The sequence below is a fragment of the Rhagoletis zephyria genome, unplaced genomic scaffold (assembly GCF_001687245.7).
Source record: "Rhagoletis zephyria isolate East Lansing unplaced genomic scaffold, Rhagoletis_zephyria_1.1 Rzeph_scaffold_00153, whole genome shotgun sequence".
Classification (NCBI taxonomy): Eukaryota; Metazoa; Arthropoda; class Insecta; order Diptera; family Tephritidae; genus Rhagoletis; species Rhagoletis zephyria.
This window is the reverse complement of record NW_016157237.1, coordinates 403,718-425,652: the sequence shown is the minus strand read 5'-3', so window position 1 is coordinate 425,652 and position 21,935 is coordinate 403,718. Positions and strand designations below refer to the sequence as shown.

The 21,935-nt window shown below is 37.0% G+C and overlaps 1 protein-coding gene and 1 long non-coding RNA gene across 2 annotated transcripts; one reads left to right on the top strand and one right to left on the bottom strand.

Annotated features, from left to right (window-relative positions):
• Window positions 1-1,801: 1,801 nt before the first annotated feature.
• Window positions 1,802-18,721, bottom strand: phtf (putative homeodomain transcription factor). Its single transcript, XM_017605317.1, has 13 exons — window positions 18,088-18,721; window positions 7,100-7,173; window positions 5,831-5,970; window positions 5,448-5,752; window positions 5,176-5,375; window positions 3,846-4,983; window positions 3,515-3,764; window positions 3,321-3,455; window positions 3,063-3,241; window positions 2,785-3,005; window positions 2,595-2,724; window positions 2,237-2,494; window positions 1,802-2,173 (listed from the first exon to the last, which is right to left on the bottom strand). Exons 2-13 carry the CDS (start codon window positions 7,123-7,125, stop codon window positions 1,946-1,948), a joined length of 3,210 nt encoding a protein of 1,069 aa, XP_017460806.1. The 5' UTR covers window positions 7,126-7,173; window positions 18,088-18,721; the 3' UTR covers window positions 1,802-1,945.
• On the top strand, window positions 13,011-21,920 carry LOC108354130 (uncharacterized). Its single transcript, XR_001846494.1, has 3 exons — window positions 13,011-13,022; window positions 20,803-20,806; window positions 21,838-21,920. It is a non-coding gene; the product is annotated as an uncharacterized LOC108354130 (long non-coding RNA).
• Window positions 21,921-21,935: the final 15 nt, after the last annotated feature.

Below are 21,935 nucleotides of genomic sequence, written 5' to 3'. Positions count from 1 at the left end.
ATTTCACTTCCACGACTCAAAATAAACTGAATAGAAAAATGCAAAAACGCCGACGACTATTTACGCAAGAGCAAGGAAGACGCAAGATGAAATAGCGCGTGACAGCTGTCAGTGAAGGTGTTGCCAACTAGAGTATGGGACCAATTGACAATTTCGCAAGCTTGGAATTGATTCAGCGCCTTTAAAACTGTTGGCACCGCTGTCAGTAAAAAATGCGGAAATTAAGTAGCGGAAGTTCCTTTAAACGGCAGGCAGTAAAAAATAGTTTGGAAATGTGAAAATTATACAAAGTTTTTACTGTATTGTGAGTATTTTCGAGAAAAGTGTAATGTAGACACCAAGAATATAGTATTATGTATGTTTGTACACTAAAACATGCATAAAAAAGTTAGCTTAAATCGCTTGATGGCTGTTGTTACGAGAAATAAATCCAGTAACTTCTGTATTTAGAACAGACTTTCGGTTGTTGCTGTAACAGGTAAAGTAGTGTCTCAAATTTTTGGTAAAAATTGCTGTAGTGAAATGACTTGGCCGGATATCCATCGTTGAGGAAACAGATTGAGAACTGGGTATTTCAGCATCGCACCAAATTTAAGTTAGGTTAGGTTAGCTGTCAGCATGCACGATGTACAGTATTTAGATTGTTCCGACCGTCGTGACACCACAGACGCGAGAGCTCTTAATGCAAAATACATACTACAGTTTAGGTGGCCGAATCCAAATAACTGGTAAAAAATTATTTTCAACCATAGAAGGGCCAGGCTTAAGAGTTTCGATTTTTTGTTCCACTCCGTCTAAATAATCAACTAAAATTTCTTCTATTTTAAAACCATTACTGTATATTTTGTTGGGGTTAATCTTTTTAAACAAATCAACACACCTACATTTTGAGATATGTTAATAAAAACTACATTTACTAATAGTCCAGTTTTTCTGAGCATGTCGATCCTGTGCAATAACGAGACCATTCAAAATTAAAAAAAAAATAAAAACTGTTACTACTGTTAAGATGCTCTTGTCTATAATCCTTACCTAATCTATTTCTATCCTTTACTAAAGTACGTAGTAAGGATTGCTAAAGTAAGTACAAAAGATTAGGCATGGATTCGACAAAAATTAAAGACATGAGCCACTGAACAGTAGTAAGTTTTTATTTTTTGAAATTTGAATTGAATCCTAAATGTAAGAATACAAAACATCAGTATCTTTTATTTCTCAACCGCAGGAGAAACAAAAGTGTAACTTAAGCTACCTAGCTGAAAACTAGCATGTAAACGTGGCTGCGCACATTTGGCATTACAATCTACCGAGGTTTAGTTATAAAAGACTGTTGCTTTGTATTTTTACGTTTAGGATTTCACATGCCCTTACTTTCCTCAATGACATTTTTTTAAAACTTACGATGCTAAAATATTGCGCACATTTGGCATTTACAATGTGATGCTTTGTATGTTTACATTTCACACGTCCTTACTCTTCTGAGTAACATTTTATGAAAATTTCCAATACTAAAATTTCAAGTTGCATTGCAACACATCACACAATTCAGTAGACAATATATAATTAATTAATACATACACTTATAGAGATTTATTGGTGATGATTTATGTAGTTGTTCATTTTATTAACTCTTATGAATGTATATTTTCAGTTTAAATTAAAACTATTGATTTGCCTAAAGCTAATACACAGTTCATTGTACTAGAAAAATATCGCATTTTTTAACAGAGCAGAATTAAGACCACTGTAACTTATTTCACATAAGGGGGTTATATGCATACTTGTGTATATTTTTATATACATACATGACTTGACATGACATGAAAAGTCGCTTTATTGCTACTCTGGCCATGCAATACCACTAATTGTTAGTAAATCCGTACGTTTCCAACACGTTGGGAGTGTAAATTGATTTATATATTCTGGTATTAACATGATTGATGGCTTACTTAATTTTAATTTTATGCAGCTTCAATTTGAAGCCCAACATTTCGCTCAAAACGCCCGATAGCGCTGAGAGTATGACAACCTTGACGGTGGTAAAAAGATATGGATTGGCGCTTAGGCCAGATATTTTGAAAGGGGATTCCAATTCTTTGAGTAAATCTGCCGCCAACTTGAGGACGCTATTGGATACCATAAGTTCGTCTTTCTTTTTCGGCTTTTGTTCGATCTGGAAAAAAAACAGCATAATATGAGTACGCCTTTTTCACCATGGTGCAATGTAAAACCATACCTGTAGATATAAATTAATTTGCTCTGTAATCAATACAGATACGCTGCGATATTTGTGATGTATTTTATTGCCGAGGGTCATAAATCGCACCAAGAAGATGCCTATTGTTGTCGACCACATCAGCGCCTCTAGATTCAGGTGTGAGTGCAGATGAACTGAATCCTTTAGCCATTCCACGCTTAAAAAGGCCAACAAAAGCAAGGTGACGATGAAAGCAGCTGAGACAATTACGTCAACCGAGCGTTGTGGACCACGTTTCTGTGCGAAATATGGAAAATATTAATTTGTCCTTCAGTTGAATGACTTTGTATTTAAGTATGCATAAACTAACGTAACATGCATTTATATAAGAAAATACCTTAAGGTATGAACGCACACTCAGCCAAGTCTTGATATTCCGCACTTTATTCAAACGAAAGTGTGGGAGATTGGATTTACGCGCACGTCGCGATGAAGTCAGATGTGAAAAAAGCTTCGCATAAAGAAATCTGTAAATTAAGTTTTACTACATGCAAACAATTTGTCATATTGCATTCGCATTTGCCTACCGTTGCTTAAAGGTACGCTCTGCTACAGCGAATACTATGAAAAGAATTGTTGTTAGACAGAGCCGCTGTAAGAAACTTATCATCAATACTGTGCGCTCCCATTTAGTGTGGCCAAAAGCAAAGCCAAATATTGCCCAAGAGGAGAATGAAGCCTTCTGCCATAATAGCATGGGCACTTCGAGATAATTTATTTCGTTGGTGCTGGTGCTGTCGATGGTTACCTGGAAAAGTGGTTCTGATATAAAAATCAACATTTACCAGATGAAATGCAGGCGCACCTCGCACAAACGACAAAAGGACGGTATTAGCGAGAGTAAAAATGAAAAGACCAAGCCAATGTAGATATAATCATTTGTTTCCGGCATTGACTCGACGCGCTCGATAATGCATGACGATATCTCTAGCACAGACATTTGCGCCTTCTTAACCTCACGCTGCTCCCAAACCGTGCAGCTAACTAGCGGCGGTAGAAATGAAATTTGAAAGCCGAATCTAGTAAATATTATCATATGTGTCTCAGCGTGCGCGATACTCACTGCGATCCGACGTGCCATGCGCGTTTAAAATTGTGGTCGGCATAAAGTCGCCATCATAGCCATCCTCATCTGAAAACTGATGGTTTTTGTAATCATCGGAGTTCTCTAACTCCGAGCTGTAGCTGCATTCTTCACCTGCAAGCGAACCACAAGCCTTATTAAGAGAAAATAAGCGGTGTACTGAAATAACATACTGTTTGTAGTTACGCCAAGCCACTCCGTAGCAGACGTAGTGCATTCCGTATAGTTGGAAGCATTGCCTAGCGAGGCGGGACTTGATACGTTCTCGCCATCATCACCTTCTTCATCCGTATCGCCACTGCTCACATCGGCGCCGGTGGCCGCATTCAGTTTCCTAGTCGGCTGATGGCTGTCACATGCGGACACCGGACGTGATTTGTCATTCATTGACTTTAGGCGATAATATGAGCTTGTTTTAGTTTGCTGTGGAGCGACAGAAAAGTAAAAAAAAAATATGTTATAGTTTCCCATTATGAGAGTTTATTTAATCTTCTCGCCACCCACCTCTCCGTCGTAGCTGCTTGTGTCCTCCACGCGCTCCACTTTGTTGCCTGCATTTAAACGCAAACGTAGCTTACTCTCTTCCACCAGCTCAGGCATTACTGCATATGCAGGCGGAAGCGCCATATTCATTTCTTCACCACTGGAGCTCTTGCCATTCAAGCTCTCGAAGCCATCATCTTCACAGATTTGGCGCCTACGTGGGCTGCGCGGTGACTCTGCTACCGCAGCGCAATCACTACTGTACTCCGCTGCAGCTGCAACAGCAGCGCCCTCACCCAGCGCACGTTCCTTTCGTTGGTCGGAAATAAGACGATCTGTACGGCTTATAAGGTCATCGTAGAATTCTTGTATGCACGTATCGATGCGCACCGTTTTATTGTTGGGCGAGCCGTTAGCGCTGGATGTGGTAGTACTGCCGCCACCGCAGTCCGCACTAGCATCTGCAGCATTGTGAGCTGTAGCTGCGTTGCCGCGCTCGGTATTCGGCGAATTTGTTTCACTGGTCGTAGTGGTGGTCCCTGTCGAAGCCGATGCGGAGCCAGAAGGTGAGGACAGAGATTGCGGCGAGGTTTGCTGCTGCTTCTCCTGTGTGCGCGCAGTAACCGTAGCAACTTCGCTGCTCGCCATGGCGTAATTATGTATTGGAGAATGCCAGTTGACATTGCGTTTCTTATTTGCTAAACTATGACTACTTGTAGGGCTATAATTATCAGTATTGCAGTCGGTGCTGCTGCAGTCAGCTGCAGCTTTGGCTGACGTGGTTGCAGCGGCTTTGAGATCAAGCTTTAGTTTGACGGGACTGGCGCTGCGGCGTATGCCCGTCGTAGTAGTGGTTGTATTGCTGAAAGTTTCTGCGCTACCGACGCGCGCTGCATTTGCAGATGATTTCGGAAGCACAGGTGGTCGTTTCTTGGGCATACCAGCAGCACAGATCACCTCGGCAGCGCTGCTACCTATGGTGGCGTTGTTTATTTTCGGTAACTTCTCAGTATTGGCTTGCATTCTTTGCATGGCACTTAATAAGCGTGTTTGCTGTGAATTCTGCGATGTGGCTGGTTGGCCATTCACCGGCGTTTGCTGCTGCGATATAGGCTGCTGTGGCTGTGTAGAAGCATCTGTTGACTCTTGACTACGAACTCTGAAGGAAGATTGTTTAAATAAATAAAATAACATTTTACATGAAGGCCTCTTTTTGGAAAATCAAGTACGACGCTTATCTAAAATTGGAGATGGCGTTTTAAGATTTTTTTGCTGGCCAATTAATTCTTCTTATAAAGAATTAGGAAGTAATTTTAAATTACAAAAATAAAAAAGTACGACGCTTATTCACCTCATCAGTTTCTTGCGCCTGCGCACACGACTCTCGCCACTCTGACGCGCTGCTTTGCCACTCTGACTGGCATTCGAAAAACGTCTATGCTTGGATTTAGCACCGCTCAAGGTATTGGTCGCAACTATTTGCGAATGTATGAAGCTAAGTAGTAAACCCAGTACCATGGGTATAATCAAGTCCGAAAGTGAGACGACGTGCTGTTGTGGTAAATTAAAAAAATTAAAATCAAACACAGTTTCGAAACCAACAATTGTTATTTCGACTCCTACCTCCTCCTCCAAACGTTTCTTCAAGTCATCCACTGCCGCTGCAGTAGCATTGCCCATCGTAGTATTTGTGTCCATCACCGAAGACACCATACTCGAGTCGGCGCCAAAGCGATGTACATTGAAGGTATACACCGCCCACGTCACCATCTGTGTGATGTACATTAGCAAGAGTACGCCGAATGTGTTTGGCGATGTCTGTTTGACCCACCATCGCGCAAAGACTGGCAAAAAGAAGTAACGCAATATGGCCAAGCGTATCACAGTTAGTAGAGATTGTTTCGGCTTTGCCTTGGGAAAGGTAGAACCTATCAAACATAGAGTTGTATGTAATGAAGAAATGCGAATTGGGTATCGTTGAAGGAAGTAGCAGCTAATTAACAAACCTCTAACTAAATCAACATCGATTAGATCTGTTTTGAGCTTAGCATTCTTAAGCGTAACACTGTTAAAACCATCTAGAATTTTTTGTTCAACTGTTTTCTCCCATTGCTGTTTGTCGTAGGTGCCAATCTTTTTCTGATACCTGAAATGAGAGAAAATGAAATTATAGTTACTCGGTGGACAAAAGCAATGTAAGAAAAAGTAGTAAAATTCTGAGTACAGTAAAGTCACTCCTGCTGATATGTAGATGTTGTTGTAGATAGATAGTTATAAAAAAGAAGTATGCAGTGCGCCCTAAGGGATCTATTCAAAGTAATTCGTATAATCATAAATTCCCCCGAAGCTTAGCGTCGAACGGTATGGAGTGCATGTGCTAATTTTTTGCCATTAGGTGACTTGTTTGCTTGTCTGGTTTCTGTGGTTCGTCCGGCTTAAGCTTCGTGTAGTCATGCAACCACTAGGGTTGAAGAGATAACATACGTGGTTGTTGTTCATACCTTTGGGTATCGTCACCAAGCCCAACCAAAAGAGTTAAAAAAGTTCAAATTCCCAATTTTGCAGCCGCTTAAAACTTGCTTTTTATTGTACTAAAATTTAATGGGCTACAAAACTGCAAACTCGAAAAATTCTAGAAAATCAGATTAAAAGTCTCAAAATTTTAATGTAAATTTGTTAAAATTTGTATAGGCTCTGTTTAAAGTTTGGAAGTTTGAATTATGTATATGGGTTTTGTTAAAGCATAAACCATATTTTTATGAAAAAATAACTAAACATGTTTACTTTAAAAACCTTGCAAAGCTTTAAAAAAAAAGGAACAGTCCAGCGCCTTCGTCTTGGTCTGCAGGCTGTATCGGAGATACACCCGCTAAATTTAAACGTAGAATACGTGGTATGGTTAAGAGCATATCCAAGTCAAAAACGAAAGCACAAACTAAGAAAAAAATATCGATAACAAAAGCGATAATAAAATCGATAACAAAATCGATAAAAANATTTTATCTTTGAAACGCCACACTTTTCTTTGAAATCGCTTTATTAGTTCTCGTGCAATAAGCGTTTTTGTGAAGCTCTAAAAATTACAACTACAACATTTGAACATAGCCCCCATACCTTAAGGTAAGACGTATTCTACGTCAAAAATCACCACGTACTCATCACTGCTCCCCAGTGTATATGTAGCTAAATTTTGTTCTACGAATACTTAAAATATATACATGTATGTACATATGTATGTATAATATACTAAAACTGATTTTTAGTTATCTACTTACCATGCAACAATTTCATCCAATTTCATATTAATGTTTACATATAATTTTGTCCAAAAAAGTTTCCTTCGAAATATCTGTGGAAGATGAAAAAAATTAGGATATACGCACATACATAAGTATCAGTAAATACGAGATTGAAAGTAAATAGTTTTCACTTAGTTGTTGTTGTTGTTGTTGTTGTTGTTGTTGTAGCAGCTTACTTAGCCCTGGCTAGATCGGCTTGTCACTTAGTCGTTGTCGTCGGACATTCATGACGCACATCTGCATTTATCCTAGGTAAAAGTTTAACCTGCTGCAAAATCCAGATCGAAGTTGGACTATGGTGATGCGAGTCTTCCGAGGCAGACGAAGTTCTGTTCAAGTCAGGTGCCTGTGTTTCCTGAACGGCATTCACACGCCGAGACTTGGTTTAGGTCCGGTCAGTCGGAATTGGTTTGCCGTCGATGTGAATTCACTGTTGTAGTCTGACCTGTTTGCTCCAGGTTATGAAACGGGTTGTCGAGGATTTCGTAGGGGAGAGGGTTAGGCTCCTTGCAGTGAAGAAGCGAGATATACCTTCGAGCACAAGTAATAAATTCCATTTCCGGACGCCATTATCGAGCAATAGTCAGCATAAGAGAAAATGGATACTCCCCCTGATGGTTGAGGAAGCTTCGAGATGTGGTAAAAAAAAGAAGACAGGAAAGGACACCACCCCGTCAGACCCCCTGTTAAATTCTTCTTGGTTTAGAAGTTTTCTCTCTAAAAATGACCGACAAGTTTCGACCACTGAGATAATTCGCAGACCACCGTTTGAGTCCCTGTAGAAGATCCAATGCTACAAGGACTGTTCTCCCACAGGGACGGTTTCAGTTAAGGTCCAGAGTTATCCGAGTGTTTATGGAGCTAAGTGCTGCTGTTTTGCTGTGCACTTTACGGAAGCCATGATAATGCCTCGCTGGGGTCAGAAGGTACGTAAAGTGGGAGAGTAGCAAGACCCTAGATTCTTCGCTACGTGGGAAAGGGGAGTTATCGACCGGCTTCCACGGTTTCAGCAGTGGGATCACACTCCCCATTTTCAGGATATCCAGAACAATGAGAGTGCCCATAGACAAATTGAAGACCTTGGTGAGATAGTCTGTTCCCGCAGGACCCAATTCTTTCAGCATCAGCGTGCAACCAATGGCTTTGGGGCATCCGCCTTCCCATGTGTGCAGCCTTCTAGTCAATCGGCGTGTGGCTTTTTTTCACCGAATGACGCAGCGCATCTAACCGGGTCCGACGAGGCATGGTCACCGAAAAAGATTTCCGTTCTAACGTCACGTTTCGTCGGTGACCATACGGTTGACCAGAGATTTCTAACACCAGAGGTGCGTAACTTACGTTCACCTGTATGAAGGGCAGCGAAGGTGCTTTCAATCACCTTTTTTAAAGTTGACATAGGTCCGATGATGGGCGGATGCTAATGGCAGCCTAGGTCGCAACGTTATGCTGTTTATCAAACCAGCGCCTACTATTGCTATATCGGCGTTCATTGCGCAGAATATTGAATGAATTATCTGCGCAGACAAGTGTATTCCCCTACGATAGTTCGAAAGGCGAAAGCGCACCTATGTATATCAGGGTGATATTTTGCCATGCTGCTGTTGACAGCGAGTACGTAAACGTTAAATATTTCGAACTCGACATCTACTGACCGGATAGAAGTACCCTGACATCCCTGCGATCGATGTCTGCTTCGATGAGACGATACTGCACGGTGTGATGCATGATGAACGATAAGCCTCCACCATACGCCGCAGTCAAACAATGTTGAATTGCTGTGCAGCTTCGTCTCTTGAACTGCGCCTATCAATCAGTAATGCGCTGTCCGGAATATACCCTATAGTGGAACCAGCCAAGTCAGGAGTTGCAATTGACTGATGTCACATTACGGTATATCCTGGACCGACACACCGAACAGAATATGTGAGGAACTAGGAGCTCTTGGTTTGTCCTCGCTCGTGGGTTGCGGTGGCGTTAGGTGGGGGTGTGCTATCGTCTGTGTTATATTCACAGGTGGTCGCATTGGGGTTGTGTTGCTCGGGTGAACTCCGGTGAGCCGTGGAGGCAGCCTGGATGTTCAGTGGGACCGGTGCATCGTGTGTGTTGTGCGTCACTGTGGCAGCGCGGGGCCACAATTGACGTGGTCCACTGTTTGTGAATTCTAACATCTGAGCAGGTACTAAGATGACTCCATACGCTGCAAGTATTGCATCTAACTGAAGTGGAGTTTGCGTCTCTGGCATACACAGCAGGTACATATAGGTTTCTGGTCCAGGGTTTAGCTCGACGCCAGCTCTGATCAGAAGAATACGGTGCAGATGTTGCTCCATGGACGAACAACGCTTAAGAGACTTTGCCGGCCTAAACAGGGCAATACCGCCGAAACAACAGCGCAGGGTCGGGTAAAACTCCACAAGCCATTCCCGTGCGTAGAACCGGCAGTCGCGGCAATATTTCACTTTTTCTCTTTTTGATGGGGTTTTTAAGTTTGATCAATACATTAACAGTATAAATAATAAATATCTATGATATGTATATAAATAGGTGCGCATTTGAGGTAGTTTTTCTTATACACAAGCCACAATAAATACTTGATTTGCATTTTAATAAATGAATAAATCACAAACTTATTAAGAATAAAGTAACTAGCGTTTGATTTTTGAAATGCATGCGCTATCTTTAAATATTTATTTTTGCATATACATATGTCGTATATGTCATAAATTTCTCCCAGGGTAGGTTGATATAGAATGCACAACTCCATATGAATTGGAACACAGCAAATATCCGAGCTGTTGTCTCAATTGCGAATCCTCATTTGTGTTCACCAACTTGCTATCCTACCTCCTCTAATGGTGTCGCCTTAATTGTTGAGTTCGTGAGAGTACACTATACCCGTTCAGTCACGGAAAACTGTAAGAGCGAGACAAGCTGCGGCTGAATGTAGTCCTGAGTGTTGATGAGTGTTAAAGAGTGAGTGAAACAATAATGTTTGTGTATGAAGTTGAAGTTCTACTTTCCGAGTGTATTGGTTGAATGAATACACTCGGCTGAAGAACAAGGCAGTATCCATTTGATAGCGAACGATTACACAACACTCAGGAATTCATTGTTATATGGCCAGTGCAGCACGACGCCATTGGCATGCAAAATGGCGGATACAAATAAAATTACTGCCATGGAAGCTACTCCGGCACAATTAGAAGTGGGAGCTATCCTTCCACATCTTGGAGCTGTTCCGGCGGTGGAGGTTGCTCCGATTGCTATTCCGGCAGCACAAAACACTACTCCGGCGGCACAGAATGATCCGGCCATGGAGGATAACCCGACACATACATACATGTGAACATACATACATTCATAAATATGTATACATATGGTTTATCAATGGATCACGAATTTGTAAATAAAAGCACATGTACGTGAGGCTCATTAGACGCTGATAAGACGGAATGCTAAAAAGGAAATTAACAAGAGTAGAGAATTTCGCGAATTTCGATTTGATAAATAGGGAATCTTTTCGCGAAAAAGACTACTGCTTAGTCATTTATAAATATGCATACACTTACGAGAGAAGGCTGATAAGTGTAGTAACTAATTTTTCATAAAATTTTATTCTACTTTTTGGCTGTATATTGGGGCGCACAGTGTTTCGACTATATGGAGGCAGGTAGAAAAAAGTCGTGGTGACAGTTTATAAAAAAAAACCTGTTGGACTTAGGGGGGGAAAAGTAAAAGTCATAATACCAAATTTTACATTATTTACTCACCCCCTTTCTTCACGAACGATACATTTCCAAAAAAATATACGGGAATGGACGCGATACCGACTAATCAGTTTAGTTGCCTTTGGCGATTAACCCATTAAAGAAAGTGTTTGTTTTTCAACTCTAATCAATTATTTAAATGTCGTGGAATATTCGGGTGAAGATATTTATCATTTATTTGGTACTTTCCTATTTTCTAACCAAAAAAATTTACTTTGAAATGTAGATGTTAAAGATTATTAGTAAAAAAAAGTGTGAGTACCGGTCCGTTAGGTATTGAAATTAGACGAATGTTGTAGAGAATTTCATGTAGTTTTCAAACATTTAATTGTATCTTTCCGCGCGACTTTGCAAATATAAGTAAATTTTGATTTTCTTAATTTTTGATTTTCAGCTTCTTTTAGCATAATTTCGCGAAAAGAATTTTTCGAACAATGAAAAAATCTCACCAAATATTGGTAAAAAAGCGAGTATTTACACCTAAGTCAATTTATAGTATAACCTTTGTTTTCTGAGAGAGGAAAGCAGGAAACAAAAATTAACCAAAATTCCATCACATTTAATGACTGGGCCTTTTCTCCTTTCTTCTTTTCTCAGTGTAGTTTTGGACGTTAGAGTGATCTAATCTTCCCCATATTTTATATTTAGGTTTTTCTAATAAAATAAAGACGACAAACTAAATTTCATCGAAAACGGATGAAATTTAATGTTTCCGCCCACACAGTAGAGGGCGTGGAAATTATTCCATCTTTACAAAATTTCATACATCTCTATTTTTAAGTAAAACCAGACCACATGTCAAGTTTCAGTGAAATCGGTGCAGGTGTACTATTATTGCCACCTGCCTCCATATAGTCGAAACACTGTGGGTCGTGACAAAGTCAGAGGTTCTTAAAACTAAAAATACAACTATCAAATTTGGGCTGATTTTAATAAAAATAAATTTTGCGATCCACCCTAATCCCCAGATGCGATTAGTGTTACATATTTACAAACAACTTAATTATGTATCTATATTATTTTACGATACGGTACATATATGTATGTACATGTGTATGTATTGCATTGTTATTTTTCTGATAAAATGGGTAAATTCTAGAAGTTACTGATATCTTAGCTTTAACTTATCTACGTAGGTACTAATGTACATATTTACATACATACATATCTACATAGACATATGTATACAATGATGTATGGTATGTAATCGTGAATGTAAGTGTGCGCATTCAAGGAGGCTTTCAGCAGACTACGGGGAAGACAACTCGTGAGGAATTCCCCGATTTCCGGGGACTTTGGTACTAACTCATTTTTTTCTTTTTGCTACACGAAATTCATGATCAATTCATGATTAGGGAGGTTCTGAGAATGAGAAATTAGATGCAGATGTCGTCGCCTGGGTAAAAGATTGTCGTAAGCGCGATTTTGACGATTTTTAGTTCTAGATGCAGTTATATATTTTGAAATAAGGTCTTTCTATTGGTGTTATCAGTTTTTAGATATCTCCTTTAGTTTCCGAGATATTGACTACAACTTTTTCGATAATTTAGTAAAAATTTAGTTGGTGATGCAGTCATATTAAACTAATCAATATCTTAAAAATGGCGTTCTCCATTTTTGGAAATCTCCTTTAGTTTCCGAGATATTGAATAAAAAGTGTCGTTAATTTGGTAGAAATTTTGGTCACATTTTGTCGTATTACATACAAAGTGGCTGCCAAATTGTGGACAAATGACGCTTACGACAAAATTNCTCATTTTCAATCGGAAGTATAAAATTTATTTTATTTTAAAATCTCGCACAAAATTTTTCGGAAAAATTTAAAAATTTTAATTTACTCTAAAAATAGTTTTTTATTTATAAATAAAATTAGTTTTAAAATTTATTTTTTCACATCAGATGACAGAAGAGTTTGCGCTTAAAAGGTCTGTATTAAAATGTTTAAAAAATTTAAGATAATCAGATTTTTGGAGGTATTTTCAAATCGGTCTAACTCACATGAAACTTAATATTTTTCCAAAATATTTTGTTGGAAGTTTTAAAGTATTTATAATAAATTTTAAAATTCTGGTGGAAAACCCCAATTGTTTTTTTTGGTGATGCATCCTTATGTGCACTCCATGTTTACATATGTACATATGAATGCATGTGCAGTGGCGAGCATAAATGAATACATGGTGATTTTTGTTAAATATTTGCAAAGTTTTTAAAGCCAAATTTTTATTTTTTATTTTTTCATGAAAATATGGTTCATGCTTTAACCAAAGCCATCAGCCTTATTGCGTAAGTCGTAAAACAGACTAAATTGTGCGACTCAACAACTTTGACATTGTGTACTGTCGTACGGAAATAAGTAAACAACGAAAATCGTCGAAAACTATGCAGTGCTGCAAAGGTTTTCCGTTTATACAGAGCTTAAAGAAATTTAATGAATTTTCATAAAAATTTTGATTTTTTTTTTTTNACAAAGTGGCTGCCAAATTGTGGACAAATGACGCTTACGACAAAATTTTACTAAAGAAACTCCTTCATAAACTCAAAACTAATTAACAATAAACATTAAAAATGAAATAATTTAAGAATTTTGTGAACTAATAACATTTTCAGAGTTTTTGGAGAAAATCTATCTTCGCGTTTTCGAGAAATTGCATTCCAAACTTCAATCGCGATTTCCCACAACCTGCCGAAATTAACATACGACAATCTTTTACCCAGGCGACGATTTATAGATAATATCATATTATATATGGGTTTATTAAAAACCCAGAGGTCTAAGAATCATGAAAAATTAACTCCCAAAGTCTGGTATTTCTAAAGCTGTATAAGCGTTAACGTAAAAATTAACCTACTGGTATATATGTATGTATGTATGTATGTACATATGAAGTAAATATTACTAAAGGTGACACCCTTTATTCAAATTCAAATTATGTCTGCTTGAATGCAATCAATGTGAAATAAAATACTTTCGTACCTTTCGTTAAATTGCAACGTGAAACAAATTTATATACATATGTATATTAGGGTGCATCCCTATACAAAAACAAGTAAGAAAGTCTAAGTTCGGGCGGAGCCGAACATTAAATACCCGGCGCAAGTATTAAATATGTTTTTTCACCTCTCCGAAACCTGCCGCTAGATGGTAAGCGGAGTAAATTAGCGTCCTTCAATTTCGAAATATTGAAGTTTCAAGCATTTCTGAAATTTACCGTTATATGAGAAGCGGCCGTTATTTTAGTCCGATTTCAATAATTTTCAACGTTTTGCTTATACGTGGCAAGTACAATAACCATACCGAGTTTGGTACAAATTGGTAGAACGGTTACCGATATACTTATATGTGATCATAAGTGGGCGGTGCCACGCCCATTTTCCAAAATTTTACCATAAACGTATTTCTTGGTAAAGAATTGTTGCAAGCATCAATTTTGAATAAATTAGCTTCAATATTTACTGATTTATCGAAGATTTTGTATTTCTCTAAATTACCGTTATATGGGATGTGGGCGTGGTTATTGTCCGATTTTAAAAAGTTTCGGCGGTTTTTTATGCTGTACCAAGGCCAACAACTGTGCCAAGTTTGGAAGAAATTGGTGCAGCGGTTACCAAGATATACACATGTAACCATAAGTGGGCGTGGCTACGCCCATTTTCCAAAAATTTATAATATTCTTATTTTTCGTCTAAAAATTATTGTAAATATCAATTTTGAGTGAATTATCTTCAGTAGTTACTAAAATATCGCAGTTTTCGTATTTCTGGAAATTACCGTTATATGGGAAGTGGGCGTGGTTAAAGTCCGATTTCGCCCATTTTCAATACCAACCTACCTTGGATTAAGGGAAACCTACATACCAAATTTCGTTGAGATATCTCAATTTTTGCTCGAGTTATCGTGTACACGGACAGACGGACAGACGGACAGACGGACAGACGGACGGACAGACAGACATGGCTTAATCGATTTCTTTTTTCATCCTGATCATTTATGTATACATTTGTCTATATCTATCTCGATTCGTTTTGGCTGTTACAAACAACCGTTATGTGAACAAAATTAATATACCCTTGTGCACAAGTGCGCTCGGGTATAAAAATCGGTACTCATTTTCAATCGGAAGTATAAAATTTATTTTATTTTAAAATCTCGCACAAAATTTTTCGGAAAAATTTAAAAATTTTAATTTACTCTAAAAATAGTTTTTTATTTATAAATAAAATTAGTTTTAAAATTTATTTTTTCACATCAGATGACAGAAGAGTTTGCGCTTAAAAGGTCTGTATTAAAATGTTTAAAAAATTTAAGATAATCAGATTTTTGGAGGTATTTTCAAATCGGTCTAACTCACATGAAACTTAATATTTTTCCAAAATATTTTGTTGGAAGTTTTAAAGTATTTATAATAAATTTTAAAATTCTGGTGGAAAACCCCAATTGTTTTTTTTGGTGATGCATCCTTATGTGCACTCCATGTTTACATATGTACATATGAATGCATGTGCAGTGGCGAGCATAAATGAATACATGGTGATTTTTGTTAAATATTTGCAAAGTTTTTAAAGCCAAATTTTTATTTTTTATTTTTTCATGAAAATATGGTTCATGCTTTAACCAAAGCCATCAGCCTTATTGCGTAAGTCGTAAAACAGACTAAATTGTGCGACTCAACAACTTTGACATTGTGTACTGTCGTACGGAAATAAGTAAACAACGAAAATCGTCGAAAACTATGCAGTGCTGCAAAGGTTTTCCGTTTATACAGAGCTTAAAGAAATTTAATGAATTTTCATAAAAATTTTGATTTTTTTTTTTTGAGTATAATAAAGTGCAAATTTTAAGCGCCTGCAAAATCGTGTTGATTTTTAATATTCTTTTTATTGCTGACGGCTTTTTGCCCTTATTTCCATGCAAACTTGAATTTCTTATGGAAGAAAATACGCAAGACCGCTTGCAAAAAAATTAGAAAAAATCAACGCCAATTTTATAAATTGCGCTTATTAAATATATAAAAAAAAAAATCTAAAAAGCCGACAGCAGAAAAATATAAATAAAACAACGCGATTTTGCAGCCGCTTAAAACTGCACTTAATATACTCAGAAAAATTCAAAAAAAATCAGACTAAAAAGCTCAAAATTTTAATGAAAATTTGTAAAATTTTTCTAAGCTTTGAATAAAGTTTGATTTATATGGTGATTTTACTTAAAGCATGCACCATATTTTTATGACAAAATAACAACAAATTTTAACTTTAAAAACATTGCAAATATGTATTTAACAAAAATTACCATGTACTCATTTCTGCACCCCAGTGTATGTGTGTACATACATATGTACATATGCTTTAATTGATATTCGAGTGAGCGCATTGTAGTAAGGGCTTTAATTACAAAAATAAAAGCGAATGAAAGAATTGGCGTGAATTTTCAGCACCAGCTGAAGTAGAAATTTCTTCAAACTCGATCGTTGTGTTTGTGAAGCAGCAATAGCAACACTCCCCAAAAACTCTTAGGGGAATTTGTATGCTGCCACAAGAACAACAAAAACAATAGCAATAAACTTTCGTCATGCTTCTTATAAATTAGGTCAAATTCTTGTAAGGTCTTTTAATCAGACTGACCGATTTCAATTAGCGGTAAAGTTAGGAGACAGTCTTTGTATCAGTATACAAATTCCACGACAGTCGGGTCTATATAACCTAGGACTGTCATTCCTCCAACACCCCAAAAACTCTTTGGGGAATTTGGTTGTTTTTGTTGTAACAGCATACAAACACCCACCGCCTGCTCTTTCAACCCACCACAAATCAGCTAGGTTATGTATGTACATATGTATATACGAACATTGTGATTTTTACCAACATCAACAGACACCTTTTATATTGGCGCTGTAACCGCCTAAGCGATTTTGGCCGAGTATATCAGAGCACGCCAGTCGCTCTTCTTCCGGGCCAACTGGCGTCAATTGAAATTGCCAAATGAACCCAAGTCCTCCTCCGCCACTTTCAGCGTTGCACTAGGGTGGCAATTTAGTACGCTTTGGATATCGGTCACTAGGTCGCCTTGTATTTTCTTAAGAGCCTCGTAATTTAACAGTCTTTTACATTTGAGATACTTTATTATTGATATATTAAAATTTTTTGTTTACTAAAGACATTTCATAATGCAGGTGATTCGCGCGCTGTTTCAAGATTTTCCCGCAGGGTCTGAATACAATTGCTACATATGTACATGTTTGTATATATGGATGTATATACAAACATACAGGCATATTTATGTACATAACACTCTGTATATAAATAAAAGCAAATCATATGCCTGCTGTAGATATCAACACAAAATAGCCGCGGCGTTGATTACTTTCTCCTTCATGTTGTCACCACTGCGCGGGTTCAATTGGTCAATTGAAATACATATGTACATACGTACCTACATACATATGTATATGAGGGCTGCACAGCGCTTATTAATGTTCAATAAAATATGCATAATATTCACAATTAAATGTCAAAAGATGTATGTACATATATCCAACTTTGAAAAATATGCAAATCATTACATAGTATACAAACTGCAAAATAAAAATCTGATAGAAATAAATAAATTAAATTGATCAGAACTTCCGCATAGCGATGGATCATGCAAAGCAGCAGCTGCTGAGGAGGCGGGACACAATCGACGCTAGTAAAATTTATAGAAAAATTTATAAACTAGCGTTCATACATTTATTGCATATGCTTATACATATTTTTAAGTGATAATTTGGCACTGTGACGTGAAAGAATACATAGCGCATTCGTGATAATTGAGAGTTTGATGAAATCCATGCACATAGTGAAAATTAGAAACATCAATCCAATTAATTCTTATAGCATGCATTCTTCTGCACATTTTATATATATACTTATATATAAAAGTGTGTGAAATAATTAATGTACAACGTATTTATGTTTGTAGGTACATATCTCGATGGAAGTTCCATCAGCGATAGTGCCTCCAAATCCAACAATGTCCAAGGCTGTTGCTGGGCGAGTTCAAGGTGATGATAGCTGTTGTTTGTTGCTTGTGAAGCTGTTTGCCAGTAACGTGCTTTTATTGGTAAATCAATAGCTTAGCGGAAACTTGCAAACGTTTATAACAACAACGAAATCTCACTAATATATACAATTTTCTTCATTTTTATCAACCCTTTCACTCACCAAATTACGCCTTAATCCAAACACAATTTAGTTATTTACGGTTTCGTAAGCCAAACGTTTTCTTTTTGTGTTGATTCTATATTTTTTCCACTGCCACAAATTGGTGATATTTCTTTGTATGGCGTTTCTCCATCTGATTTGGCACTATATACATATAAAGTTTCCGTCAGACGTGCGCGTTTAATTCTCGACCAACAGCACTCGCGGAACAACAAAAATCAACTGAAAATTTTCGCTCCCTTTGCTTTGGTCTCTCTACTCCAAAGTCTGTCCCAGCCAGACGTTGTCGTTGTATTTGTCGTGCCTCCAGCCACTTCAGTGCTCCACACAATACGCCGCCGGCAGCCCCCTCAATCGCATTTCATGTTTCGAAGCACAGTGCAATCGCTCTCTGTTTTAGGTTCCTCTATCACCACCACAGTAGCGGCTGAAACGTTTGATTGTTTATGCGCCCTGCTGCCTTCCAAGTTCTCTGGCTTTGCTGGATTTTGGACCACGAAATTTTGTGGAGTTTGTTTTTATTTTACTATTCTTCTGACCAAACAAATGCCTCGTTTTCGACTATTGCTACTGTCATTTGATTTGCGTTTATCGTTTTGAGCTGCCCACGCTCGTTCGCCTCAAAACAGATGAAGACGACAGCTCCGAACGATTGCAAACCAGTGTTGCGATGCTAATTTTAATCAAGAAGCTAAGTAGATTTTTATTTTTTTCCGGATGATAATCATATCTAATAAAATTAATAGCATTGTTTGTTGTTCGAAGGAGGGAGTATGTACTTATTTTTTCATGTTGAAATTGTACCTTTTAATTCACTTTTTCACTCAACAAACAGCTTTTGGTTCCATTTAGGCCACAGCTCATCCCTTTTTAGGTTAGGCAACCTACAACACTGGTGTGGATAAACATGAAGGTAAAAGAGAGCTGTCAAATTCGACAATGGGTCATGGGACGGGACGCAACAGCTGATAGGAAATGTGTGAGATTCTGGCTTTGTTTCTTTTCTTTTTTAACAGATAATTATCAGGAAGAAGAAGAATGGGAAAGTTGAGGGAATTAAAGTGAAAGTACATAACGTCCATTGCGTCACCGTCAGTTGTCAAAAAAGTTGCACTGGTGTATTTGTATGAAATAATTTACATGAACAAGGCTGACGGTGACGGTGACGCACAACTTAGCTCAACTTTCAACTTGGCTTATGCGTCTGCGTCAAGTGACAACTATTCCGTGTTTTGCTTACATATTTGAACTAATTTTTTTTTAGTTTGTGAAAGATTTTGGATTTATTTAAATAAGAAATGTAAAATAGGAGAAGGAAAAGTAAAAACGCAATTTTTGCAAGGAGTAGCAGTGAATTTTTGATTTTGCGGGCGCAATGATGTACGGATAGTGTGTAACTTGCCGCATAAGCACCGTTGACGCTGGCAAAGACGGTGACAGTGTCGGTGACGCAATGGAAGTTGTGTACTTTTGCTTTTACGCTCAAAGAGCAAAATAAAGAAAAAGTAAAGCAACGCAAAACTAGCAAGTAAACAGCTGATCGATGTATTTGACTATTGAAAATATTTGGTGCGAACTTTTGTTTATCCATTTTGACAGCTGCTGGTTTCTGTTAGTAAAAATTTGACTATCAGAAATTAGCAGGAGGGCCAAAAAAATAAGAACGAGAGAGAGCTGCTAGTTTCTGCTTGTTTTTTGGGTTAAGAAACGCTTTCCGGCAGAAATTAGTGATTTGTGATAATTATCCATTAAGAAACAAAGCTAATATTGGAGCTGGCAATCATTGCAAACTCAAGGTCGCGAAACACATGATATTTGGTATAAATGCAGTATGGCTCCGACTCTCAAATAAAAAATAAAAATAAAAAATACTCGGATCGATAGAGATGATTGAGCTGAGTATAACGGTATACTTTTTTTTGCAACATGTTGTATAGTTCTTACAAAAATTCAATTAATGTAAAATAATTATAAAAAAAAGTTTACAAACCCTTGTCTTTAATTCTCTTATTGAGGACTTATAAGTATAGTTAAAATTGAGAGGGCTTGAAAAATTCTTTAATTTGGTGTACATATTTATGTATTAACAGTTTAATTTTCTATGGTGTTAAGCGCCTTTTCTTCGCATTACATAAAGATAATTCTACTAATTCTAAAAATACCGTGGATAGCGTAGCCGTACTTTGTAAAATGAGGACTATTGATTGCATACTATATACTATCAAATAAAAGTTTGATACATTTCCTTTTTAATTCTAGAACTTTTGCATATAAGTAATAGGGTGATAAAAAATAGGTTTGTTAACATTTTTTTATGTATAGCAAACTAAAAAGAATTAAATTCTCTATTGAATGACATCGTCCATTTTCACAATCCCAGAAAAAGTCTTCGAGAAATATTGATTTAAAAAATGCTATTTTGAACTTTGACCTTTGAGTAGAAGAACTATCCTTTCACTGACATTTGTTTTTGAAGTAATACGTGGGGCGATTGACTCGCCGTCGAAACCATGATATTTTTGTATTAATCGAGTAAGAACAATACATATATGCTTCTAATGCGCCAATTGCCAGAGCGATGAAGGAATTTAATACGCTCACAAATTTTGCCGACATTGATTTTTCATTACCTAAACCTGGGTTTAAGCAGTTACTGAATGAACTAGTTTAATTAGTAATTACATTGCAATTGTTAACTGTAAATAGTCTGTAAAGCAATGTTTATATTTTCTAGATTATAGCTGCCAATAAATAAATAAATAAATAACTTTTGTAGTTGTTGTTTCCGCTAAAAAAAGAGTACACCGTTATACTCAGCTCATTAATCTCTATCGATCCCAATATTTTTTTTTTTTTGAAAATCAGAGCCATACTGCATTTGTTGCTGATACTTTACTGCCACCAGTTAAGGCTGCTTTAAAATATAATTGTAAAAACTTTGTAATCCGGAGTTGCGATAGGTCTCTCATAGGGATGGATCATTTGATTAAATTAATCGATTATTTTTGTCCAATGAACGATTTAGTTGTATCGTAGTTTTGTGTTTTATTAATCAATTAATAGTATAATAATCGTAAAAATATTTTCAAACAGTATGAATTTTGTAGTTGTCTAAAATCCATCCATGGATTTCTTGCTAGCTGCATCAACTTTACTCGACCACAGGTTCACAAAAATTTATTTCAAATATCCGTTTGCATTGGCCTCAGTAATGAAATTCTTGCGAAATGAAGTAATATGCGCAGATGATCTTATGGAAACAGATAAAACTTGTGTTTTCGTCCATGTAAAATCGGACAGTTTTGCCAATCTGTTGTGAGAAATTAAATCTTTTTTGACAGAAATAAAAGCGATTTTATCGATTCACACACGCTCTTATTAACAAATTAGAAACTTTTTATGGAAAAATGTTTTTGTGAACACTCACTGCAAAAAATGCCTTTAAAAATTCGATTAATCGATTATTTCTCAATAATTGCAATTAATTTTTTTGGCTTGTGATTAAGCATATGATTAATTAATCGATTTTTTTGCGATCCCTTGTTGTTCATACAACTTTGTTAACAACGTTACCGTTTCGCCAAAAATGCCACTTTGTGACGCTTTATGAAATTATGGATTAAAAATCTCAGATTATTAGCCGTCAAATTTGTTGTGATTGTTGTTCTCAAAACTGCAAGTAAAGTTAAGTTTCTTTCTGCTATGTTAAGCAATTTAACTTAATATTTTATTGAAAATACCTTTACAAAGCTCTTCTTTTGCTAGCTTCCATTTTGGTTTACTTTCACACTTGACATTTCTCCTCTTCTTTGCAAAAATGATCGATAAAATTAACTGAGGATAATCTA

Coding starts and splice junctions, on each gene's coding strand:
- phtf (XM_017605317.1), bottom strand. CDS start 7,125: ATGAAATTGGATGAAATTGTTGCATG. Junction 3,765..3,845: donor CAAGCAGCTACGACGGAGAG/GTGGGTGGCGAG, acceptor GTCGCTCCACAG/CAAACTAAAACAAGCTCATA. Junction 2,174..2,236: donor AAATTAATTTATATCTACAG/GTATGGTTTTAC, acceptor TTTTTTTTCCAG/ATCGAACAAAAGCCGAAAAA.